The sequence below is a fragment of the Schistocerca cancellata genome, chromosome 1 (assembly GCF_023864275.1).
Source record: "Schistocerca cancellata isolate TAMUIC-IGC-003103 chromosome 1, iqSchCanc2.1, whole genome shotgun sequence".
In the NCBI taxonomy this organism is placed as follows: domain Eukaryota; kingdom Metazoa; phylum Arthropoda; class Insecta; order Orthoptera; family Acrididae; genus Schistocerca; species Schistocerca cancellata.
In genome coordinates, this window is record NC_064626.1 from 163,534,715 (window position 1) to 163,560,173 (window position 25,459).

The 25,459-nt window shown below is 40.2% G+C and overlaps 1 protein-coding gene across 3 annotated transcripts in view; it reads left to right on the top strand.

Annotated features, from left to right (window-relative positions):
• The window catches only part of LOC126167993 (zinc finger protein 91-like), a 173,979-nt gene that overhangs the window by 66,000 nt on the left and 82,520 nt on the right, over positions 1-25,459 (top strand). For all 3 annotated transcript variants that reach the window (XR_007535454.1, XM_049920521.1, XM_049920522.1), the window contains 2 exons: positions 5,173-5,543; positions 17,021-17,642. Coding sequence is in view for 2 of the 3 variants with exons in the window: in XM_049920521.1 (XP_049776478.1) it covers positions 5,173-5,543; positions 17,021-17,642 (993 nt within the window). In the remaining variant the exon portion in view is untranslated. The remainder of the gene's footprint in view (positions 1-5,172; positions 5,544-17,020; positions 17,643-25,459) is intronic.

Sequence of the window (25,459 nt, forward strand, 5' to 3'; positions counted from 1 at the left end):
CATTGTCATTAGTGAACACTATCCTTCCCAATGCCCAACTGACTCCAAACCTACAACCTTCTTACTGGATACCATGACCAATTATATTCTCACAGACAGTTACTTCTCCTTTGAATGCATCACTTACAACAAAACCATGGTACAGTAATAGGCACCCGCATGCCACCAATGTGTGTAACCCATTTCATCGGCCATTGAGAGGAAGCCTTTCTAACCACCCAGAATCCTAACCTGGTTCAGGTTCATTGATGATATCTTGGTTATCTGGACCGAGGGTGAGAACACCCTATCCTCTCTCCCAGAACTTGAACAGCTTCTCCCACAATTGCTTCACCTGGTCCTCCTCGACCCAACAAGTCACCTTCCTCAATGTTGACTTTCACCACAAAGATGGCTAAATCAGTACCTATGTCCATATCAGACCTACCAACCACCAGCAGTACCTCCTCTTCAACAGCTGCCACCCATTTCAAACCATGAACTGCCTTCCATACTGCCTAGCCACCTTTTGTTGTTGCATTTCTAGTGTCGAGCAGTCCGTCTTGCAATATGCCAAGCTCCTCACTGAGGCCTTCAAAGAGATTAGCCTCTCAACCTTGTCTAGAAGTCGTACTTCCCATGCCTTGTCTCACCAGTCACCTACCATTTCCCATTTGAACACTATCTGGCCACAAATTAATGCTCCTATCTTGACTCGGAAACACCAAATGTTGGAGCAACTGAGTCACATTCTCTGCCAGCATTTCAACTACCTCTCGTCATGTCCCCAAATGAAAAATATTCTTCCCACTATCCTCCCCACTGTCCCACAGTGGTATTCTGCCACCTACCCAATCCACAGAATTCCTTGTCTGTCTCTACTCCACTCATACCCGTGCAACAGACCAAAATTCTCTCATTACCTCCTGCTCCTGTCCTGTCACAGCCCCCTCCTACTCCCTCAAAGGCTGGACCACACGTGAAAGCAGCCATGTGGTCTACCTCTGTGTCGCATTCTGCGTGGGCATGGCAATTAACCACCCACCTGTCCACAAGAATGGCCACTGCCAAACTGACCAAGAGGCAACTGGACCACCCAGCTGCTGAACAAGCCGTCCAACACGATGTACTTCACTTTAATGTCTTGCTCACAGCCTGTGCCACCTGGATTCATCTCACCAATGCTAGTTTTCTACATTTCTACATTGCACAGGTGGGAACTCTCCCTACAATATATACTTTGGTCCTGTAGCTCACTTGGTCTCAACCTTCCTTAGTCCCTGTCCTCCACCTGCCTATCCTCTTGCCTGCTCCCATTCCAGTACTACACATGCCTTCTATCCCATCAGTGCACCTACATAGTCATTTCCTCTTCTCTACTTTCCTCCTGCCCCCCCCCCCCCCCCCCACCTCGCCCTCCCTCCTCAGCACAGGACCGAGCAAGGTGGCGCAGTGGTTAGCACACTGGACTTGCATTCAGGAGGACGATGGTTCTATCCCGCATCTGGCAATCCTGATTTAGGTTTCCCCTTGATTTCCCTAAATCTCTCCAGGATTTCCTTCGAAAGGGCATGGCCGACTTCCTTCCCTAATCTGATGAGACCGATGACTTCGCAGTTTAGTCTCTTTATCCCAAACAGCCCAACCCCTCCCTCAGCACAGGCTCCCCATACTGCATAAAGCAGCACCACCATGTCCATACACAATCCCACAGGTAGCACTAGCATCATTCACAACCCCTACCATGCTATCCTTCCACCTCTGTCCCATGCCACATCCTTACTCCCACTATCCATTCCAGCTAGATTGCTGTGACCATCAAGTACAGTTGCAGTTGGGCCTTAGTGCCTGGGGACGACAATGTCCATATGTGTGAGAGTTAAAATTGTGTGTGTGTGTTTTTTCCCTTCTGGAGGAAGACTTAGTTCAAATATTTTGAGCATTCTCTTTCATTATGCCTGCTGCGATTCAATACCTTGCGAAGGCTCCCCTGATTAACTGCCTTGTGATTGGACGTTGTTATTCTGTTATTTAAGCTAGGGTTCCATCACTTTGGCCACTTAACACTTTATACATTTTACTACTGACTCAGGTGACACACAGCAAGAAACCTGCCAGTTTCCATGACTGATTCGGTTCTTTACTCCAAATACACTGGTGTCCAAAATTAAAGCAACAAACAGAAATTTCACAGGGTTGCATTTATTTTGCCACAAAACAGTATAAACAGGTGACAGTAAAGTAGAAACCATGTAAAGAATACAGAATGTAATCAACTGCAACATGTGCATAGCAGTAGACAAAAATGTACTTCATTTTTTTTTTTTCCTCCAACATGACGAATTCGCACACACTTTGACAACTGGTTAATGTGCTCGCCATGGAGTGTGACCACCTCTGGCACCAGTACAGGCCTGACAACGATGGGGCCTTCTGTGAATTGTGTCATCAATCTCATGTTGAGGCAATAATGACCATTCTTCCTACAGTGCTGCTTGCAAGTTTTGGAGAGTGGTTGGTGGATGATGACGTGATGCAGCCCGTCACCCTTATGCATCCCAGACTTCCTCTGTTGGATTCAAATTGGGAGAGTGAGCAGGCCACACCATGCGTGCAATATCTTCAGTTTCCAATAAAAGCTCTGAGCTCGAGCATTATCGCCCATCACTACGAAGTATGGGCCCACAGTACCTTGCAACAACTGCTCATGAGATCCCAAGATCTCTTCACACATTGGCCCTCTGTTCAACTGTCCAGGTGGTATATTGATGGCTCCACTTTAGATATTCCTTTCTGTGAAGACATGCCACAGTTTGCCTCGATACAACACATTCAGAGGATGCTGTGAGGTCAGATGCCAGTTGTAGTGCAGTACTGATCGGTACCGTTGTACCTTTACCACCAAATCATGGTTCACTCTTTCTGATGTCACACATGGTCAGCCCTGTCCTGGTCTCTGGGATACAGTTTTGGTCTCTCTAAACTGTCACCTTATCCAAGAAACAACTGAACCATTCACATTAAGTCATCAGGCCACATCAGCTTCCATTCTTCCTATAGCCCTCCACAGCAGAAAGACAAAGGTGCCTTCTTTGTGCCATACTACACCGTCGGTGACTGTGTACACTGTGATTGCGGATATAGGACTACCCTGCAAACACTACCACGCATGACAGGTGCCGTAATGTTATTTACAGTGTGATTGTCCATTGGTTGGAATGCAATCTTCTGTGTAGAACATGATTGTAATGACATCTGTTGACAGTTTGTATGATTATAATGTGAATGAGACACAGGATGGAGAAATGTCCGTTTGTTGCTTCAATTTTGGACACCAGTGTATTTTGATAACTTCAAGTCTTCTTCCATTTTCCTACAGTGGTGCATTCGTCACCTATATTGTGATTCCCAGCAGCTGTCCTCAAAATGCCAGGTGGACATGCCTCTCACCAATCCACTAAGGTTTGTAAAATGCACAAGGAACAAAAAGCTACCCTGCTGTGCACCTAGAGTCAATCAGCTAGGCAACACTCATTTTCTGACAATGTCCAAACACCACACTCCGGCCTATGTTAATATTTTACACATAACATCTTAGGTATGTAACATCCACTACTTGCTTTCAACAGAACTGTGTGTGTGTGTGCAGCAGTCAGATCAACAATGCCAAATACCAGTTTTAACTCCTCGGAAGAAGTCAGACCCAAAGTTATTATGTAAGGATTAAAATTTCCAATAGCTTCTACTGAATTTTCCACTACTATTGGTTTTGAGAAAATGAGAAATAAAAATAATGGCAGCTCCAGCAACAAGTCACATGGTGATGCAGCTGTCAATGCAGAGATGTCAATCCATGCCCTAACTGCTCTTGTCTTGTGCCCGAAGCAGGGTTAAACAAGAAATTAGCAAAGTTTGTGGTCAGAAATATTTAATGCTTCTTTGAAATAAGTCTGTGGTTCATGAAACCAACTCTGAACACTATATTCCCCATGAACAGACAAAAACATTTCTGTACCATGGAGTTCTGTCATTAATGGCCACTATTTGATTCTATCTCAGCAAGCCTGTGAAGTATATTGCAATAAATTGCTGACATCTTTGTGGATGGGTCTCTCATCTATACAGCATAGATATTGAGAGCCATTTACTCCTCTGTTTCTGGCCAAAGTCCCCCAGTGTTACAAGTGAAGCTTGCTGATGATGATGGCTGTAGTGGTGTGCTGGAGCACATTGTCAGATGCCAAGGTGGATGGTGGCAGACTGGTGAAGTATCTACTGCCATCCCAGGTAGCTCATCTTGTGAAATGCAACCATCACTGTTAACAGTCCACGCTAGTCTTTCTAGTGGTTCTGTATTTGGCAAAAACCATAGTGTCACTTCCTCCAAGCCATCCCCACCAAAGGACACTCCCTTTGGTCAGTTTTTTTGCCTCCTGTTGTGTTTTAGTTTAATCCTGGCTTGCTTTAGAAAATAATTTACATTTCACATTTGCAATCTTAGATTAATCTCTACAGTCCCTCTCGTTGTTATTCTTAAAATTTAATGTAAGTACTTGTTAGTTGCTCTGGATACATGCTGTTTGAAACTCCCTTGCTACCCCTTCATTAATGACCAGCTTCTTGCTTGTTGCTGTGGCTGCTCATCCCTCCCTGCCTCAATTTATGATGCAATGGCTATATTGATGTATATTGCACGTTTCTAGACATTTCAGAAAATAATTTTTCTAGGCGTGTAACTTAACTTGATTTGCCTCCTACCCTCAGTGTGGTGAGTAGTAATATATCCTTGCCATATTGTTGTGGTTCCATACTGGACTTTGTATTGTTTTGTTATTAATAACTTGTCTGTTTTTTTGCAATGTTAATGAGGAGAAGCAAACATCAAACATGGAAAAACCCGGATGGAATGTAGTTTCTGTTGCCGGAGACTGCAGTCATGTGTGAGAGTTGCGTTTGCCCCTGTGTGTGTGTGTGTGTGTGTGTGTGAGAGAGAGAGAGAGAGAGAGAGAGAGAGAGAGAGAGAGAGAGAGAGAGATATTATGAAGGCCTTAATGCCCAAAATCTTTAATTGTGAGAATCTTTTTGTTGTGCCTGTCTGCGACTCAGCTTTATGGTAATTGTTAATGAAGAGAAGTACTGCTATAATTTTCTTTTTCAGTTCATTTGTCTGATGATATTTTTATTTCTGTTCAGATGTGCAACAAGACTTTCTCAAATCGTTCAAATTTGGACCGCCACCTGCGTTTACACAGAGGCCATCAGTTGCAAACTGCCCTTGAGCTTGGAAATACAAGGCAGAATGGACCATCCTGGCAAAATTCAGAACCAAACACTGGACAAGCAGCAGAAAGTGGCTCAGCAGAGCCAGAAGCTGATTATTATTGTTACTTGTGTGGCAAAACCTTCCTTTCACAGTATCGCCTAAAGATGCATATGGGCCAGCATTCAAACTACAAATGCCCAAAATGTGGCAAATGCTTCAAGGGTGGCACTGCCCTTTCCAACCATCTACGCATTCATAACATAAGGGGCTTTGTGAAGCACACATGCCGATTTTGCATGAGGTAAGGAATGTAGTCTACACTCACTAGACATGCTGTGCGAGATTAAAGTCATTGTAAATGTGAAATATCGCAGTGATGCTTCGAAAAGATGAATGCTTATTGTATTATTGTTTTAATGCATGATGTGTAAACCTGCAACTTTTGTGTTATCAACCCTATCCAGCGATTTCAGTAAACAACTTGAAGTTTGATATTGTTACTTTGCCCCTTCTACCATTGGAACCACCCCTCTGTTAGCAAGAAGACACCTCTTGTAACAGGACACAATGAAAGCAATTAGTAATAAATAGGCAGCTACACAGAGATATAGAAGATATTTCAGGGAAAAAAGAAGACATTTGAGGCAGTTTTCCTTTGTATAGTGGACTAGTAAATTACATATTACTATATAGTTGCAGCTATTATAAGTTTGTAGCGCTCTGCTTCAGCAGTGATGATGCTACAGAGTAAATGGAGTTTGAATGGATAGGGCTATTAGAAAGTTTAATTTTAATTGATGGAGCAGTCAACTGTGTGAAAATTTTAAGTTTTAACAGTGTAATGAGGGTAAAGCAGTTTTTATTCAGTATTGTGAAATTTGGCATTTCTGTTGTTGTTGCCTAAAAAGTCCTGAATCGGAGGCAGTAGTTGACTGCTATTGAATAAAATCCTTGTGCGTGGTAGACCATATTGTTTTAAGGCATTAAAACAACTTTATCACTGATATTTTGACCATCTTTGCAACAATTATCTTCAGGGCATCTAACTACTAGATTTTGTGGATGGTCTCCTCTCTATGCTATGTTACTTCAGTTGTTAGGTGACCGCTGATACCTCATTCTGGGATATCCATGAACAGTTTGAAGTAAAGATTCCTATGAAGTGTTGGATGTGTGCTAGGCTGCCTGTGCTACCCTGGTAGGTGATTGGTGGGCAAGAGTGAACTAGCAGGTAGTACAGGGGATAGTGTTAACCTGCAGTGAGACACTGATATGGCACAGCAGTTCTCTTGTGGCCAATTGTTTATTCTATTGAACCTAGGTTACACAGAACTGCTGGCTGGTGAATATACTTGACCCTTTGGACTGGGATCTCCAGCATCAAGACCAGCTGCTCTATCCATAGCTGCCAAGCAAGCACATGAGGTTCTTGAAATTTGGACCGCAGACGTGGTGGTTTTTCAAATGTTGTCCTAGTCCCACGTAGCATTCATGCTTCAACACAACAGTGCTAATTGATCTCTCGGCATCACCAAATACACTTTGCCACATTCACATTGAAATACATATATGCCTGAAGTGTGGAGAGCATATACGGGATCCTTTGTGGGCTTCAACAGACCTCAGATCTTGTGACCACTCTGGAACATTGTTTGAATTTCCTCTGCAGTACAGGTCCTCCCAGTGCCTCCCAGTGCTTTCGTGAGTATGTGATAACTGAAAATGTCACCCTGCACCTATTCAGAACTACATGTCTAACCTCTGACGTTGCTATTCCTCCCTTCAGCAACATAGTCAGTGATGGCTGGATATGGGCCTGGTGATCCCAAGATTCTGGAGCTTTAAGATGGCCACTGTTGCCAGCCCTCTGTTACTGTAAACTCTGGTCATACTTCAGTGACCACTGTTAGACATAAAGGTGGAAAGTTGTGTTTCTTGTAGAATGTGGACCTCTGATTAGCAGCCTGGTTTGTGAGGATGGTAGAAAGCTTTGAAAAAAACTCAACTACATGGTGTGCTTTGTACCATCATGGTGGTTTGGTTCAATTGTTAAGACTAAACGATTCCAAGAGGGCTACTTCTAGGGCAACTTGCCACATCCTTGATGTGTGAGACTGACACACACACACACACACACACACACACACACACTTGGGAGAAGTTCAGTTGTAGTAATTAAGAGACAGGTGGGATCCTTCAAAAACATTTTCTCTATTCTACATTTACAAAGCTTTACAAAACAGTTGCTGGGTTTTTGCAGTGAGTAACATTATTTTTAAATTGCACTCTACTGGTTGGAATAGCAACAGTACAACAAGAGTAGAGCTTTTAGCACAAAAAAGGGAGAGAGAGGCAACTATTCTGTATTAATTGATACACATAAAACCCTTAATTTCAGCTGAGGGTTAGTAACATGGCATGACATAATGGAAATTGGCCCCAGAGAACTAGAGAAGGATGGTTAAATGTTGGTGTTGCAGAGCTGAAGAACATTATGAAATGACTAAATGAGTTGCTAGAAAAAGCTACAGCAATTATTTGAACATCGAACACTCAGAGCTACCAGGATGTTTCAAAGCTGGCTTTATCCCCCTCAAAGTTAGAATGTCATATACCATTTCTACTGAACTTGAAACACAGTTTTATGTGGGCATGACCACCAACCAGCTGTCCAACAGAATGAATAAGCACCACCAAATTGTGGCCAAGACTATCCAGTAGTGGAACACGCTGCTGAGAACAAAGTCCTAAAGTTCAGTGGCAGCTTCATAGCTCATGTCATCTGGATCCTTCTTTCCAGCACCAGATTTTCTGAAGTATGCATGTGAGAGATCATTGCAACACACCTTTCACTCCCATAATCTCCCTAGCCCCAGTCTCCGAATCTCTGCTAACCCATTGCTCCCACACCTTCTGACCCAAGAGTGCCCCCTTATTCTGTCCTGTCATCATCTCCCAATCCATGCCCCCGTGTCACTGTGCCCCCGCGTCACTGTGCCCCCACCAACTAACCAGCTTCAATGACCGTATGTCTCCTTGTTGTGCTGTGCACTAGATGCCTTTCCCTCTTGTACTTGTAGCCGGCAAACCTGCTGCTTCGCTCTCAGGCATTTCTATTGCACACACCTGCTGCCTCCATTGGAAGCTGCCAGCTTACTCTCCCCCAACAAAAACTCCCACTTCCCACCTCTTTTTTTCTCTTCGTACCCACCTGACCCAACATAACAGCTTTCCACAGTCTAGCTGCTGAACTGCAGTCCTGACTTTGTGTGCTGAGACGGCACAGTGTAGCTGAATAGGTGAGGAGGAGTGGGGGGGGGGGGGGCGGCGCTCATGGACGCTGTAGCTTGTTAGACGCTGTAGCTTGTTAAAGGCTTAATCTGTAAGCTAGCGAACTTTTGTTTTTTGTGTGCCTGTTAACTACTCAACAACCCTACTGTTCATTGAGCAGTCTCCTTTACTTCCACATCATTTACTTTCTGTCAGGACTTCCCTTATCAAAGTTGGTGTATATACCAAATCCTATGAGATGTTTTAAATGCCAGAAGTTGGGACTTTCAACCCTTGGCTATAATGGTGAAGCCGTTCCCTTGTGGTAGATGGAGATCAAAGGCATATGAAAAGAATCAATGTTGTATATATCCTCCACGTGATCATCCTGTGTGAAGCAGAGTCAGCTGTGTTTATGCCAGGGAAAGAAAAAAATTCTGGAGCTGAAGGTAACAAGGAGAATCCCATATGAGGAGGCTAAGGATACCTCCAAGCTGATGCAACCTCTAGCATTCGCCACAGCCATTGAATTAGCTCTTTTATTTTAAAAAAAAATCACAAAAAAAGAAAGGTACCTCAATCCAAACACAAACACCTGTACTTGGAACAGCACCTGCCACTTCTGAATCCTCAACTGTTCTGAAACCAGTGGGACTTTCAAACAAAAATATTTGGCGTCAAGAAACTAAGAATTCAGCATCTTTGTCTGTACAAATACAACAACCTCTAAATAAAGAAAAAAGCTCAGCAAAAACTTGGCAAAAGCCAAAGAAAAATAATGTTACAACCCTCGGATGGCTGAGCAGACATTTCATGATGGCAAAGGCAATGTTGAGGACATCATTGCCCCACGGAGGAGCCAAAGTACTCTTTCCCCAAACATCTCTTGGATATCACACCATCAGAGAGAAATGGCCAGAGAAAACTCTCAGTTAAATGTGGGTCTTGTAATTCAGTGGAATGTGAACTGGTTCAATGATTGTATGGGGAGCTCAATCTATTAGCACAGGAAAAGCCAAACTGTTGCCCCAGGGATAGGATTTTCTCGCCCTCTCTACCCCCTTCTGCGCCCACCCCACCCCCTCCCCTTCAAACAGTGAAGAAGGATTTCACTCACCCTTCTACATTTAGGAAATGGAATTTCTAGTGAATTTCACCGTACAGGGGCCGTTTTCGTACAGCTCAATGTTGTGAACTCATATCTCCTGAACTGTGTGTAGTATAGTGATATAATATTGTAGGTGCATTCAGCAGCATAAGTGGATACTGTCTGCGAAATGTTTTGCCAGTAATGTTAGTAGTAAAGAAGTCCTGTATTACCTAATTATAATATGTGGGTTTTCCCAAATTAGTAATTAAAAAATAGAGGGTTATTTTACATGTACAGATGAAGCTTTGGTTATTTAAGTCATGTACAGATTTATTTTGAAGAATTTGGAAGGGCAGGCCTTGGCAAGCGATACTTGCATTCCAACAGGCTTGAGGTTTCCCGATGCACTGAAGTGCGAACAACTGCGTAACATTGACTTGTGCTACGCTAGTGCAAGAGATGCGTGAGAAACTATGGACTATCCAATAAACAGTCAATTGCTGTGGTTAAAATTTGACGATTTTGTGAAACACAGGTGGAAAAAGCATAAAATTCTATCACCTTACAGACTATTATTAAATTTGAAAAGATTTGCAATAAAAGTTCTCGTACATGAGTGAATACTGTGTAGAATCATTATTGCAGCTCTTATTTGATTACAAAAGACTGTAATGACTTACCAAGTGGGTTGCAAATGAGAAATTTGCTCGCTGTTAACATATTAAAATACTGGATGAAAACATTACCAGCTTTTAATCAGCTTTCGAACATGATGGTGACATTCAGTTGAAACAAAAATGAAAATTAATCCGGAATGAAATGTCTAACAAATGAAATAACTCACAGTAAACTGATCATAATTGTTATTGCGAGAATAAAGACACAGAATGGAAATAGAACCAACAGACATCACTAGGTCATGGGACTAGTGAAAGTTAGAGAATGGTACTGAATTGTAAATGTGATCTTCAATTCATGTGTTAGTCGGTGTGTTACATATGTCCTGCACACTAGAAGCTATTGCAGTCTGTTTTTCACAGTTGCTCAAGCTCAGCACTGTGGAAGGGTTGGAATGGGGACAGTGATACAAGCTTGACTGAGAACTAGGATGATTACAGGGAGGCAGCGGTGACTGAAGAGCAGATTTCATCGTGTTGGCATCCATGGGAATCTCTACCATGTACTTGGCTTTTTATGAGCATCTATGATGTTTAAAGTGCAGTTTTCTTGAATCCATTTGTAGTTGGAATTGAACTGATTTTAAAATTAGACAAATACTCGATAGTAGTATTTATTTCTGCAGGAGACAGTAAAAGTCTAGGCAGAGGCTGGTGGTGTATTTGCGTGTGTTTTTTAAAATGTTGTTGACATTCTGAAAGGGGGTGGGTCAGCTGGTTCTATGCAGCCAATTAAAGAGCGGTGAGCAGGCTATATGTCTAGAAGCAAGAGGCATTGTAACATTCACTTGCCAGTACAGAAGTGAAATCCAATACCTATTCGGAAAAAACAGCTGTGTTCTCAGAACCTGTTGTAGCGACAACTTCAGAAATAGCAACACATTCTGAAGAAATACCAAATATTTGTGACAACAAACAAATAAATTTCACAGCAGTATTATTATTATTCTTATTATTATTAGTATAGTACCAACTACTTAAGCAAAAAAGGTAGAAAAGAAAATGGTCCAGAAATTAATGTGAACCATTTCTTTTTGTTTATTTCTCCCAGTATTAGCAAAATGTGGACAACAAATGGTGTAAGTTTACAATAGCTAATTGTTAACATTTTGATGCTTGGTCAATAAGACAGGTTGTAATTTTTATTAGTCAGAATATTTAAAAAATAAATTTTTCCAAGGAGCCTATCTTGTACTCAGGTAATTACGGTAACAAATTAAAATGTGCTTGATGCAGCATTTCTACTGTGTAACAGTAAAAATGTAGTAAGCTATAAACCTTCCTCCTTTCATCATTTTGCGAGAAAAGTTTTGTGGAGGTTTGAAATTATACTAAGAGCTCTCATTCTGAAATATTGGATGACTAAATGTTAGATATTTGCATGTTATGGGCTACACTTCTTTTTCACCCCCACTCTGTTGATAGCTAGGGGGTTCTTACCACCAGTGCTTATTTCCAGACAGTGTAAGTGATATGTGTACCAAGTTTGGTGAAATCAGTGTATATTTTATGAGGAGATATGGAACATACATACATACATACATTTTTATAATATGTATGGATTTACATTGGCCGGGAATTGAACGGAGAGCATGCAAGTGGCAGACAAGCATTCTACCACAGAGCTACATTGCCCATTGACAGATCATTCTATCTTTAGAGAGTTACGCACACTTGGAGAACTGCATAGTAAATTTTATCAAGAACTGTAGGTCCCCCTGTAACTGGCAGTTGAAAAGTCGAGAGAATGTGAGGGCATACCACTTCGAAAAAGACCATTCCTAGTAAAGCAAGGGGGTGTTCAAACCAACCTTCTGCTTTGACAGCTTACCAGAACTGTCACTATCACATAATCAACTTGTGTCTTTTCTCTTGCCTCTTTTGCACAGTTCCTGGGACAGACCAAGAGCTCGTGTAGGCAGAGTCGCTAATTTCAGGGATTTAGCAACTCTGATAACACCACACTGTGCACAGAATCACAAGCAGAAATGAAGGAACTATTGGATAGAGTTAACAGAGAAAGTGAGAAACTTGGATTGTTAGTTAATAAGAAGAAGACCAAGATAATGATAATTGACAGACTGACTGATATTTGCTCCAGCTACTGTTGTGCTATCAGAATGTGAAGAAGTTTATCTCTTTGCCTACCTGGGCTCATTGATTCAGAAAGAGAGTGGCTCTACACAGGGAATACAATGTAAGATTGTTCTTGGTAGGGCGGCTGCATTGAAGGTGGCAGTGATTTCGAAAGACTGAGCTCTAACCAGGCATACTAAATTGGGAGTGCTGAAATCTAATGCTTCAAGTTTTCCTTTGTGGCGCTTCTATGGACAACAACTAAAGGGAACCATGAGAGAATTAATTCTTTTGAGACATGGACATGTAGGAGGTTGCTGAGAATATCATAGGTGGACAAGTGGACCAACAAATCAGTCTTTCAAGAAAGAACTCTGTTTCCAGTGAATCCTGCAGTTCTTTGGTCACATAATTCAACGACAAGAGGACAATGTAGAAAAGATGATCATCAAGACAGAGTCAAAGGGAGAAGATTGAGGGGAGACGCATTGAGATGATGGATAGAGCAGATGAAGGAGAAGACACATCAAACGTGGGGCCAGCTACTCTGAGATTTAGAAGACAGGGAAAAATGGAGACAGACTGTTAAGAGGATTGTGTAGTGGTTCATCAACTGCCAACTATGAAAGAGGGAGTGTTGATGATGACAATCGCATACCGCAATTTTATGGATTGCTTGCTAATTTAATGTCTGTGTTTCACTTACATAAGGCAGTATATTCTAATTATAAACTTTCCATTTAAGTTGCATTGGAAATTTTCTTCTTAGCACAGCATTGAATTCCCCAAGTGAATTGCAAGCTATTTTTATTCTTTTATTTGTCTCTTAAGTGTCCAGTCACTTAATGTTTTCATTTGTACTGAGTTAGTGTACCAATGCATCAATTTTTTTCTGTAACTTCATCATTAAAAGAATAAAACACTAGAACTAACAGTAATTATTAATTGTTAAACTGTAAATTACTTCATCTCATAAAAAGGATTTTTGTAGGGTGACTCTGTTTGCATAATATGCATTGTGGCACAAGTCATTTGAAGAAAATTTAAACAGTAGACTAGGTTTCATAATATTGTTAAGCCTACTGCAAGGATCTGTGGATTAACTTTGTAAATGTTGCATGTATGCTTTTCCTTACTTTATTTATTTGTTAACACAATCCTTTCTGTTGACATATTCTCCTGAATAAGAATAATTTTTTATTGTTACCTTGTCTCAGAAGAAATATAATCCTTTACGCTATAAACTGGCATATAACATCATGTTTTGTGTGACAGTTGCCATTTATATAAGGGTTTTTCAGCAGAGACTATGACAATAATTGCTCAGTGTTACTTTGTCTCTTAAGAAATGTAATACTTTCCAGTGTAAACTGGCATATAACATTATCTCTTGTCTGACAGTTGCTACTTGTATGTATGTCGTTCAACAAAGACTGAGACCTATACTGAAAAAATTTTGTTACCAAATAATCAAAATCAGTATTTTTCCCCTTCAATACAGTCACCATTAAGAGCAATGCTCATGTCCCATCTTCTGATCCACTTTTGCAGGACGTCCTCAAATACATTTCTCGATAATCAAAGCCTTCATTGCCCCCCTTTCTTGAGTCAAATTGACATCCTTTGTGATCATATTTTGCAGTAGAGTGCAAAGAAAAACATCTCATGGGGCAAGATCAGAGCTATACAGGGAGAGCTGTACAAGTGCCCTTCTTGGCTAAAAATTGTTGTAAGCTGCTGCAACAAGAGGCAGTGTGTTTTCACAGTGAAGTTCCAACTTTGTGTGAAGTTCCCACCATGTCATTTGGGTATGATCTTCCACGAGTTGTTGAAGGACATTCTTGTAATAGTCTAGACTTACTGACTGACAAGTGGGAACTTGATGTGTGTACACTATGCCACGATAATCAAAAAATGTGATCGCTAGGGCTTTTGTTCACAGTTCACTTGTAGGCCTCTGGTCCTGCACTGGTACATTTAAGTTTTGAGCGCTTAGTACGAGAGGATTCATTGTCCTCTCTTTATCTCCACTGGCAGTGGTTAGACAGACCACAACTTGTTGTATAAAAACACTTTATTGTGTATTACATTAGAGGGTGCTGTTTGTCAATACTTTAGAAGGTACACAATATGATATTCTGTAACACTTTAAAAGGTGCCTGTGACCTGTGGCCCTTGGCTTTTCGAAACATACGTCTACTCACTGCAGTGTCATCATGCTACCTGCACATCTGCTCTCAGTTGCCGCTCATCATTACCCATGTAAACAAAGGTCCTGCAAGGTCCCGTTATGCACACTCAGTTACATTGTTCACCAACAGGGAGCAGATTATATTGGAAAACTGACGTGTCGAGTTTGCAAGACACCACTAGATGGCACTTGGAGTGGCAAAGTGAGTTATGGGACTCAGCATACTCTCACTCTAAAATGAGTCTTCTCATTTTACAAGATATACATAAATTTAACAAGCAACAAAATGAGCATGTAAATTCCAAACAAAGAAAACAGTATCACTCGGCACAATGTTGGAGCATACAAAAATGAGATACACTAACATTTAGGATACACACACACACAAAAAAAATTGCTGTCCCACTGCATAAGAGACATCATAAGGTACTAGCATTTTAAGATAAAAGGACATCATTGAGAATCTCTCACGTAAGAGTCGCAAAACACAGTAGCCAGGATCACTCTTGCTGACACCATTTGCAAACACTTCCTTGGTTTCTTCGGAGAATTGGTTGTGTCCTCTGTTGTCCCAATTCCACTGAGTGCCTTTTTGTTTCACAGTTGATGTGCTTCACCCAAGTCTCTCATCCAGTCACAACAGGATTGATAGGTTTGTTTCTATTTGTCTTGCAATCTTTGAGGAAGGTCAGTGCTGCACCCAGTTTTTTTTTTTTTTTTTTTTTTTTTTTTTTTTTTTTTTTTTTTTTTTTTTCCCCCCTCCGTTTGGATTTTTGGAAACACCTAGCATAAAATTTGTGGTAACGAGGCTTCTGCTCCATAATTTCATTCAGCATATTCCACAGAATTCTGGGGAAATGGTGCGGAAGTTCTGTAATTGTGAAACACTGATTTTCCCCGGATTTTGTCATCAATTTTCATCATCAGTTCATGAATCACAAGGCTATGCTTACCACTGCAGTGAACATTGGTGTGGCAACTTTTTAAAATCATTTAAAATCAGTGCACCATTGCCTTATTCGGCTGCCACTCATTATTCCTTTTCTGTACTCGTTACAGAGGTCACGATAAATTTCAATTGGTTTGCAGTTTGTTGCCAACATAAACCTAATCACAGAACACACGTCACAAATGGCCCAATTTTCTGTAGCAGTGAACATTTTAACTCATCACAGAAAGAAAAGTAGCAGAGATTCAGACAACATGCTTCCATTGCTGGCTGTGTATGAGAACAGGAATGTTACGGCACCAGGCTGGCAACTGTAGCTATGACTACGATAGGCCAAAACGTGTGTTACTCTCCAGATAGTCTTTGCACTTTACGAAGTAAACAAGGTGCTGTTCGGTAATACTTTACAAGGTGCTGCTCAGTAACGCTTTCTAAGGTGCCTGTGAACTGTGGCCCTTGCCCGGTCGCGACATACGTCTGCTTGCTGTAATGTGTCCACTGGCCTGCACACCCAACGTAAGCCATCACTCACCAGTACCTGCAAGTACAAAGGCCGCGAAGGTCCTGTTATGCACACCCAAAGCTACATCATTTCCCAACGGAGCAGATTATATTGGAGAGCCTGACATGTCCAGTTTGCATAACAGCAGTAGATGGCACTTGGAGTGGCAAAGTGAGTTATGGAACTCCACAGCCTTATTGTCTGATTTCTGAACATGTGCTTTTTTTGGGCGAGACTCTCCCATTTTAATCCACTGTGTACTCTGTCTCTTCATTTCATGGCCTTGAGGCTAGACCCAAGATTCACCAGCAGTGATTATTTTCTACTAATCATCTCCTTCATCATGCACACATGTCCAAATGTCAACTCTGTTATGTTTTTGAGCAGGAATCACTAGTCTGTGAATCCAGCAAGCATACACTTGTGACCTGTTCAAATGATCCTTGCAAATGATGTGATCACTCTCCACCATAATTTCCACCGTTTTTGTGAGTTGTCTAACAGTGACACGAAAGTCCTTGTGCATGACTCCTGTGGCAGTGTTCATTGTAATGTCAGTAAGGATAGACGTGTTCGCTTCCTCCTCCCCTTTCTACTGACAACTCCCTCTTCAGTCTTTGAAAGCATTGTGCCGTCGGAAACATGCTGCATGAGACATTGTATACTCACCCTAAGCTCTATCAAGATCTTCAAGCATTTCTCAACTAGTCTTCTTCAGCAGAATGCAAAACTGTAATGCATAACATTGGTCTTGACTTTCTACCATTGTAAAATTTAGAGGCAGATCTAGCTACAACCACATTCAAGACTCTACTGCCAGAGAATGGTTGAGATTGGCACCTGGTGGCAGACGAGGATACTTAATAGTACACAAGGCAGCCAGTAGGTAGCAGTGCAACGGCCTTTTCAACATGATTGAAAATTAGTTTGTCTTTGTTGAAAAACCCTCGTAAATATCAAAGCTTCACATTGATTTTTAAGTGTAGAGAAATGATATTCATAAATTTTGTTATTAATTTGCAGATCATTTGCCTCATTAGCGGCAATGATGAGTCACCGTAAGACACACTACCGAGCAGGTGCAGCTTCAGTGCATACCTCCAGTGCACAACCACCACCAGTACCACCGGCACCTCCAGCTCATGCAACATCGGCACCCACACCAGTGCCAGCGCAGTTGTCAGTTTCACAGCAGTCATCAACACCTATGACAGAGACAGATTCATCTCGTGGCAATGCTGTATTGTGCCGCCTTTGCAATAAGTGGTTTAACAGTTTCTCAATGCTTGAGCAGCACTTAGTAACACATTCGACAAATAAGCCGTATTCATGTTCAGTGTGTGGACTTCTGTTGGGATACGCCTCATCAGTATACAAACACATGCGTAAGATGCATGGTGTTACTGTTGACTATCATACAATTCGCCAGCAACTTCTTGGTACTGTCCCACCAGCAGGACCTCCTGCCCCACGGATCAATCCGCCTTTCTGTGGGCCAGCTGTGCAGAGCCGACCAGAACAGCCCGTTCCACAACCAACGACATTTCCATGCACATTTTGTTCTCGGACGTTTACTCATAAATCATTTTTAGCAGCGCACATCCGAGCAACTCATACAGGAACAAATGGTACTCACCAGTGCCAGGTCAGTAAAAATATCTCTCTCTCTCTCTCTCTGTCTGTGTGTGTGTGTGTGTGTGTGTGTGTGTGTGTGTGTGTGTGTGTGTGTGTGTGTGTGTGTGTGTGTTTTTAAAAATAGCTATTTTGACGTTGTTTAGTATGCAGTTACTTATTGCCTAGTTTTAAAAAGCAAAAATAGTTAATGGTAATGGCTAAAATAACTTGAATACCATTTGGTGAAAACATTCAATGCTCTCAGTTACAGTGCAACATTTCCTGATAAAATCTTTGGTAATTTCATGCTCTTGTATAAAATCGACAGACAGTTTGTTGGGTGGGTTCTCAGGTTAGTCATAGAAGGTAAAGCACAGGTTCTCATTTAAGAAAGAATCTTTGCTGTCTTTAACCTGTTGTATCTATAATTGAATGTTGAAAAAGTTTCTGACTGAGCACTGAGACTAGTTTAAAAAAATAAGCAAACAATATTCCATGGAAATCATTAAAGCAGAAGGGCCTGTAATAAGAGTTACAGGAGCTAATAACTAGAAAGTTAGAAATTTACTCGCCAAGGAAAGTCTGAATTATGAGACTATCACATCAGATTAAGCAATAAGTTCAGCATCTCTGGAAACGAAGATTGTATAAATATAGATAAGTCAGTAGTGGAACAAGGTAACTGCTAAAGAGTAAGTGAATATTTCAAGCAAACAATAATTGGAATGAGATAGAATGTGCTTAACCAAGTAAAGCTAATCACAAATGTGTTTGAGAGAATATAAGGAGATATTATATAATGAAAACATGGCAAGAGAGAATTGACAGCAGTAAAAGTATGAAGAAAGCACAGCAGAAGCGTATGCTGGGAAGATACCAAATTTCATCAGATAAAGTAGCACAACAACAACAGGAAGAAAATGGCATCAAAATGTGACAATTTTGTTTAATGTTGATGTAGTTCAAGAAATGAATCAATAATACAGATAGTTAATAATAAAAATAATGAAATTCTGTAAGTAATGCCAAGTGAGGCACACAGAGGCATTTAAGTTAAGAAGAAAGAAAAAATCCCTAGAGATAATATTTCAGCCGAAATAGGTTAAGTAGTAGTCAAAGTAATACAAAAGAAACTTGCAGAAATTGCAATTTACAGAATGTCTGCCGAAGATGGGGGTGTTTCAAAACTAGAACAATGTCATAACACATTGGCTGCCAAGTCACAGCTGATGACTGCACCAGAACCTCTTGCCTGTCACTGTGCATCCGCCAGGAGCCACAGAAGAGCCAAAACCCATGTGACTGTCCCAGTCTGCCAGTGAAACATCCATCACTGTGTGTGTGGTAGCCAAAATGTTTATAATTCTACTTTGCTGAGAATGTACAGATTTACCACCACCTCTCTGTAATATACATTGTAATCACCAAAATTATCACCAGCAATAAAGAAAAAACATTGTACTTAAATCACACAAAGGGACAGCTCTAGCAACAAATCTGACAGATCAAACCATTTGGAAGTTGTGAATGCAATACAGAATGGAGGAGTATGTATTACCACAATATCTGGGTGTTCAGATATTTTGATATTTCAATAAAATCATTTGTGACAGCTCTTGAGAAACAACACATTCATTCAACCTATGGTACTACACTTAGGAATATGTAGTCATTAATTATACAACTTCAGTTTGAGGTCTTTAGGATTTTGAGAAATTTACAGTTTAAATAAACTGTCTAGTAAGGAAGGACATCCCAAATTTTCAGCAACCATAGAGGAAATTTTTGAAGAACATACGTCTGTCAGTTGAACATAGTAACTCAGTTTTATTTTGCTGATGACAATGTGCTGTTGTCTTTAGGGTACATAAACCTTATCAACAAATGGAGGAACTTACTGGAGCAAGTCTGCAAGTAGAAATGTAAATGTATTATAATAAGACTAAAATAATGTATGGTGTGGACATCGAAAAGAAAGTAATACAAATTAACAATGAAATCATAGAACCAGTTCGGGAGTTTCTGAATTTAAGTCGGTTAAAGAAAATGACTGTATGGACAGCATAAAAGAGTAAACAGAAGGGTGCTTCTTTTAAAGATGATCCACATGAATGAAACCTCAAACATGCAAACACAAAGAAAAACATCAAGAAAGGGCATCTTTGTTTGTGGATGACCCCCAATTACAGGTGTATGAGATGGGTATAGCTATATGTGTCCATACTCTGCAAAACCCTGTGAAGTGTGTTGCAGAGGATACTAAGCATGGGTTCATTCCTGTTTCATTTACATATGAAATATGGGAAGATTGACCACTTAAATGACACTCTGTGCACTTCCACAGGGAGTGATGCATAGGTTGCTGTAGTTTATTCTGTACGTGATATTGGTTCTTGAAACTTTGGAATATGGTTTTTAGGGATAGTTGATATCCATCTTAGTGTCTGCCGTTTCAAGTTTATCAACAGTTCTTCAATGCTTTTATGAGTCAGGCAAACCTGTGCACTGCTTTTCTTTGCATTTCATTCTGTATTTTGTTCAGTATCCTCTATTAGTCATATTTAGCATGTTGCACGAGTGTTGTGCCAGAAGTTCCCTTTGTAAACCTGTTGCGTTTTCCCAGTGTCCTACCAATGAACCGAAGTCTTCCATGTGTTTTACCTACAGTTGAGCTTCCATTAAATTTTTACTCGTGTGTATTTGTATTGTGTATTTTACATAAATTATTTTAGTCCTATTATGAGTTGGTTAATTCCATTTGTGACTCCTCGCTATTGTAATCGAAGGAAAGTTTGTTTTTGTGTTTTGTGAAGTTCACAGTTTTAGATATATGAACATTTAAAGCCTGTTTCCAGTCAGTGCACCAGTCTGCAATCTTAAGATGTGGATCAGTAGGAAAAGAAGAGTACATTTTACGTAAGGATGCTTTGTTTAATATGGATGGCACATTTGTTGAATGTTGTCCAAAGGCAAAGCACAATTGTATTTCTCATGAGGACAATTTGCCAAATGCCATAACCCAATTTCGCAGAAACTTCACAAAATGGAAGAGGAGCCAAAATAAGCGAACAAGTGTCTTGGCTTATTCATAGATTCCCAATCATTTCTGTGAAAATGATGAAGTTTTTGATGTAATTTAGATTAATATTAGCATGTTATAATGTCTGTTAAAATGGTGTTGCAATGGTTGTGGCCTCTTACTTCTGCGCACCATTTTCGAAACCCGGTCATTGTTTTTCTTTATCTTATTTATTTATTCACTTTTAATTTATCTACCCATGTTTGTTGAAGGCAACAGTGCGAATGTTCTTTATCAAGTTAAGGGGATACAAGGGTATCGTGTTGGTTGTAGAATTACAACTCGCTTCACAGTAAGTGTCCTAAATGTATTATATTCGGTATGTGTGTGTGTGGTATTTTCACAAGTTACAGTATTTTTAAATTCACGTATTCTTATTATATTTCATATTTGTATCAATTCTTATGTTAATTGTTATACTTTGTTATGTTTATTCTTCAGAAAGACTTGGTGCATTGCCTTAGATTATATCAATCGTAGAAACTGCAAACACATTAAGCATTGCACGAAGGCAGGTTTGCCACAGTTACATTGCTCTGTGTGAATCTCACTTTGGAAAGAAATGTCATTAACATTGCTTAAGACTTCATGTCTTAGCAATAATTTCATGGGAGGCCACGCATAATAGGTCACTTTACTGAAAATTGGCATTTGCTGTTGATTATGAACAAGTTACATTACAGGAATTCACCAAAAACAGTTTCAAATAATTTTCCAGTTCATTCCTTTTTTTACCAGATATATGAGGGTATTTCGGAAAGTAAAGTTACACCGTACACCTGTGGAACAGAAGAGTTTTGGCGAGCAAGTTGGCAACCTTGAACTGTTAGCTTTCTCCTCGCGGTCGTTCGGCAGTTGAACGTTGCTTCTGGTTGAAGTAGGTTGTGTTTAAAATGACTGCGCCAATTCAGAATCCCACCAAATGCGAAGTGCGCTCCGTCATAAGTTTTCTTCATGCAAGAGGTCAGCGATCAGCGGATATTCACAAAGAAATTGTTTCTGTTTATGGGAACATTATGAATCGACAAAATGTAACGAAATGGTGTTGTCATTTCTCTGAAGGTAGGAAAGATGTTCATGACGAACAAAGAACAGGTCGACCATCTGTGATCTCTGATGCCCTTCTTCGGAGAACAGAGGAAACTGTTTGTGCAAGTAGACGTCTCACATTGAAAGAATTGCTTCAGATCATACCAGACATGTCAGTGACAACTCTTTATGATGTTGCGACTGTCAAGTTAGGGTACAGGAAATTGTGTGCACGCTGGGTTCCAAAACTGTTAACGGAAGAACACAAAAAGAAAAGGATGGGCTTTGCACTCAACTTCCTCACACGCTATGCTGAAGCAGGTGATGAGTTCCTTGATCACATTGTGACAGGTGATGAGACGTGGGTTTATCACCATACACCTGAATCCAAGCAACAGTCAATGCAATGGCACCATTCGAATTCACCAAAAGTAAAGAAATGCAAAACGTTGATTTCAGCGAAGAAAATCATGGCTTCTGTTTCTTGGGACAGACAAGGCATTCTTCTGTTGGAATTTATGCCTCCTGGAACGACAATTAATGCTGCTGCATATTGCCAGACTTTGAAACGTCTTCAAAGGGCAATTGAAAACAAATGCAGGGGAATGCTGACAAGTGGAGTCCGCTTGCTTCATGACAATGCTCGGACTGACACAACGCTCGTAACCAAAGCGCTACTCAAACAATTCAAATGGGATGTATTGGACCATCTGCCATACAGCCCGGACCTTGCGCTCACCGACTTCCATGTCTTCCATTACCTAAAGTCACTTCTTGGTGGAAAATCATTCCACGACGATGAAGAGATCAAAGACGAAGTTGAAATGTGGTTCTGACAACAGGGGGGCAACCTTCTATGACTGTGGGATACAAAAGCTTATGCACCAACTTAACAAATGTTTGGATAACGGGGGTGATTATGTTGAAAAATAACAAATAATCCAGGTAATAAGGTGTAACTGATGTTTTCTAAATAAATGTTCTATTTAAGGACTGCGAGCCATTGTATCTTTACTTTTCGAAATGCCCTTGTACAATTAGTAGATTATTAAAGGCAACATTATTTCAATATACATTTGGAAAAAAATTTTAGTAATCCTGCGCACACATGGGTAGATAAATGAAAAACTAAAATGATTATAATAATCGGCTTTAAAATATGGCAAGCAGTATTGTAAAGCTACGATGTTATCAGTACTCCCACTGCAACCGAACTTCTTATTCGCTTAAAGCTCATGAAGTACCTCGAAAACTGTGACCCTCATTTGCTTAGAAACGGTCAATTATGTAGGGATAAGACGAAACACGTGTTCACTTGTTTAGACTCCTCATCCACTGGTAAAGTTTCTGAGAACTTAGGTTATTGCATTTGCTGTGTTCTCCTTGTCAGCAATATTTGTGCCATTTTATAAATAATATGGTATTGTGCCTTAGTTTATTACTGTGCACAAGACACGAGTGACCACTTCATGTAAGAGAAGAAACAGCAATTAAAGGCAGTGAGGGGAAGTTGGTGACCACTGTGCCATGAAATGTGAGTTAATTTCACGTAGTGGAAAGATTTTGGTCAGTGTTTTCTGGCAGGCGAAAGGAATTTTTCGTACTTACTGCCCTGCAAAGGGTTAAACAAATACCCCGCGTCTTCTGAATGAACTGAATGGGAAAAATTGAGACTAGTCCTCAGTTGTAAATTTAAAAAAATGTGTTTCATCAAGACAATGCACTTGCCTCCAAAGATACTGTGGTGGTAAGAAAAGGCATTTCAAGGATGAATGTTGAAATACCAACATTTTCACCAGATGTCACACTCTTCTGATTTCCAACCAATCCCACATTTAAAGAAACTTGTTACTGGGAAACATAGCAGCCCCACTGAAGAACTTACCACAGCTGTTAACACCTCATAGTTGGAAGCTACTTGCTGGAAAAAGGTTGGACAAAGAGAAATTACCTAAAAGAGAAATATGTTAAAAAAATAAGTCTCTCAATTCAGTCTTTCACAGCCCAATGCCAAAATTTCCCATTCTTGTAATTATTTGGGTAAGTTGTTTTTAGGAATGGGAAGCCCCTATTCTTCTGGAGATGTAGTGCCCACATGTGTACACTCTAACAGCTATCCTGCAAAATATACTGGTGTAATGTTTTTATATATTTACAACAACATTGTCAGTGGGTGCACATGTTTGTTGAATTGTACATATGGCTGCAGTAGGAAATAAATACAATTGAGGTACATGGCAGTGTATTGCCTTTACATCATTCATTACAAAGCTGGTTCATGAAGACAAATTCTTTAAAGTTAAAGGAAGGTATGTACCCTTAGATAAGGTTGTTACTGATTAAAAAGTATCTTGTGAAAAATTGGCCTTGCATATCTAAGGTACCACCTATTGCATACCTAAGATACCACATATTTCTTAGACTTGAAAGTTAAGGCATTCCCAACTACCTCAGGGGGCTGCCCCAGAGAGCCACTTATTGCTTAAAGTATCTGTGTAGGTGTGTTTACATATATGTGGATGCAATTCTCTCTGTGAGATGAATAGCTTACAAGAGCAAGGTTATGGTGCACAATCACCCATATGACCATACCTAAAATACAGTTTTGAAACCACCCTTGAAATTAATATGTTCTGCTTGGTACTGCAAGTGAAGTAGAGGATTGCAGTATCAGATTACATAATTCTGATATGTAGAAGGGGCAGTTAAAAATGAGTTTAATTTGTTTTAGAATAAATAAATTCCCATTTTCCTTTATTCTTTCTATTTCAGTTTCTATCCAACTTAATTTTGTGCTGTAGGTCCTTTATAGGTAATTACATGTACATGTGCATGAAAAACATCAAGGCAGGGGTGATGTGCAGTATCATCATTCACATTAACTGCATTTTAATTCCACATTGTCTTTCTGCAGACATACTACGCACTTCGAGACTATTTGAAAAGATATCTCAGTGAATTGACAGCTTTCTTGTAGACAGAAACTGTTATGTCACCCTCAGTAGGAGACAATGTTATAAGTGTGATAAGCATCAAATCTCAAGGAAATGGGTAGACCTAAAGCCTGTTGCTGTTAAAGACTGTGGACAACTGTCAAATTATACAAGGTATAAATTGTAGAACATTGTCACAAAAATTCAGTAAGACTCCCCCCTCCCCACCTTTTTTTCACCAACCTCTGATAATCAGCACCAATTTGCACTGTAAGCAGATAAGTGTGATACAGAAAAAGATTTTGTGTTTCCAAAGTGAACATCTCTCCTTTGCAGTAGAGCATGCAGTTGCAAAACTTCATGATGGTTGAAGATTGTGCACTGGGCTGGTACCTGATCCCACACCTTGGATAGATACTGTGTCTTCTGAACAAAGTTGTAAAAAATCCTTTACTCCATGTAATCAGAGTACCAGTCAGGAAAGAGAGGTGATTGCTTGTTCTGACTACAGGAAATGTGAGCTACATAAAAAGAAAAGGTTTGCTGTTTTTGTTTGGCAGATGTTGGCAGTACTAGCAGTGAGAAATGGCCTTGCGTTATTTTGAATGCATATAAAAAAAAGGAAAAATAGTGTTTAAGTATTATTAATATTGCCCTTTATCTGTCATTGTTTTCTAGCTTTTGCTTGAGCTGAAAAAGTGAGTGTGAAATGTTTTTATGCAGTAGCTCTTACTTTAATCTCCAACACCATTATATATTGATTATATATGACAGTAGTATCAGGTCCCGAAAGAACAGTTACCGTAG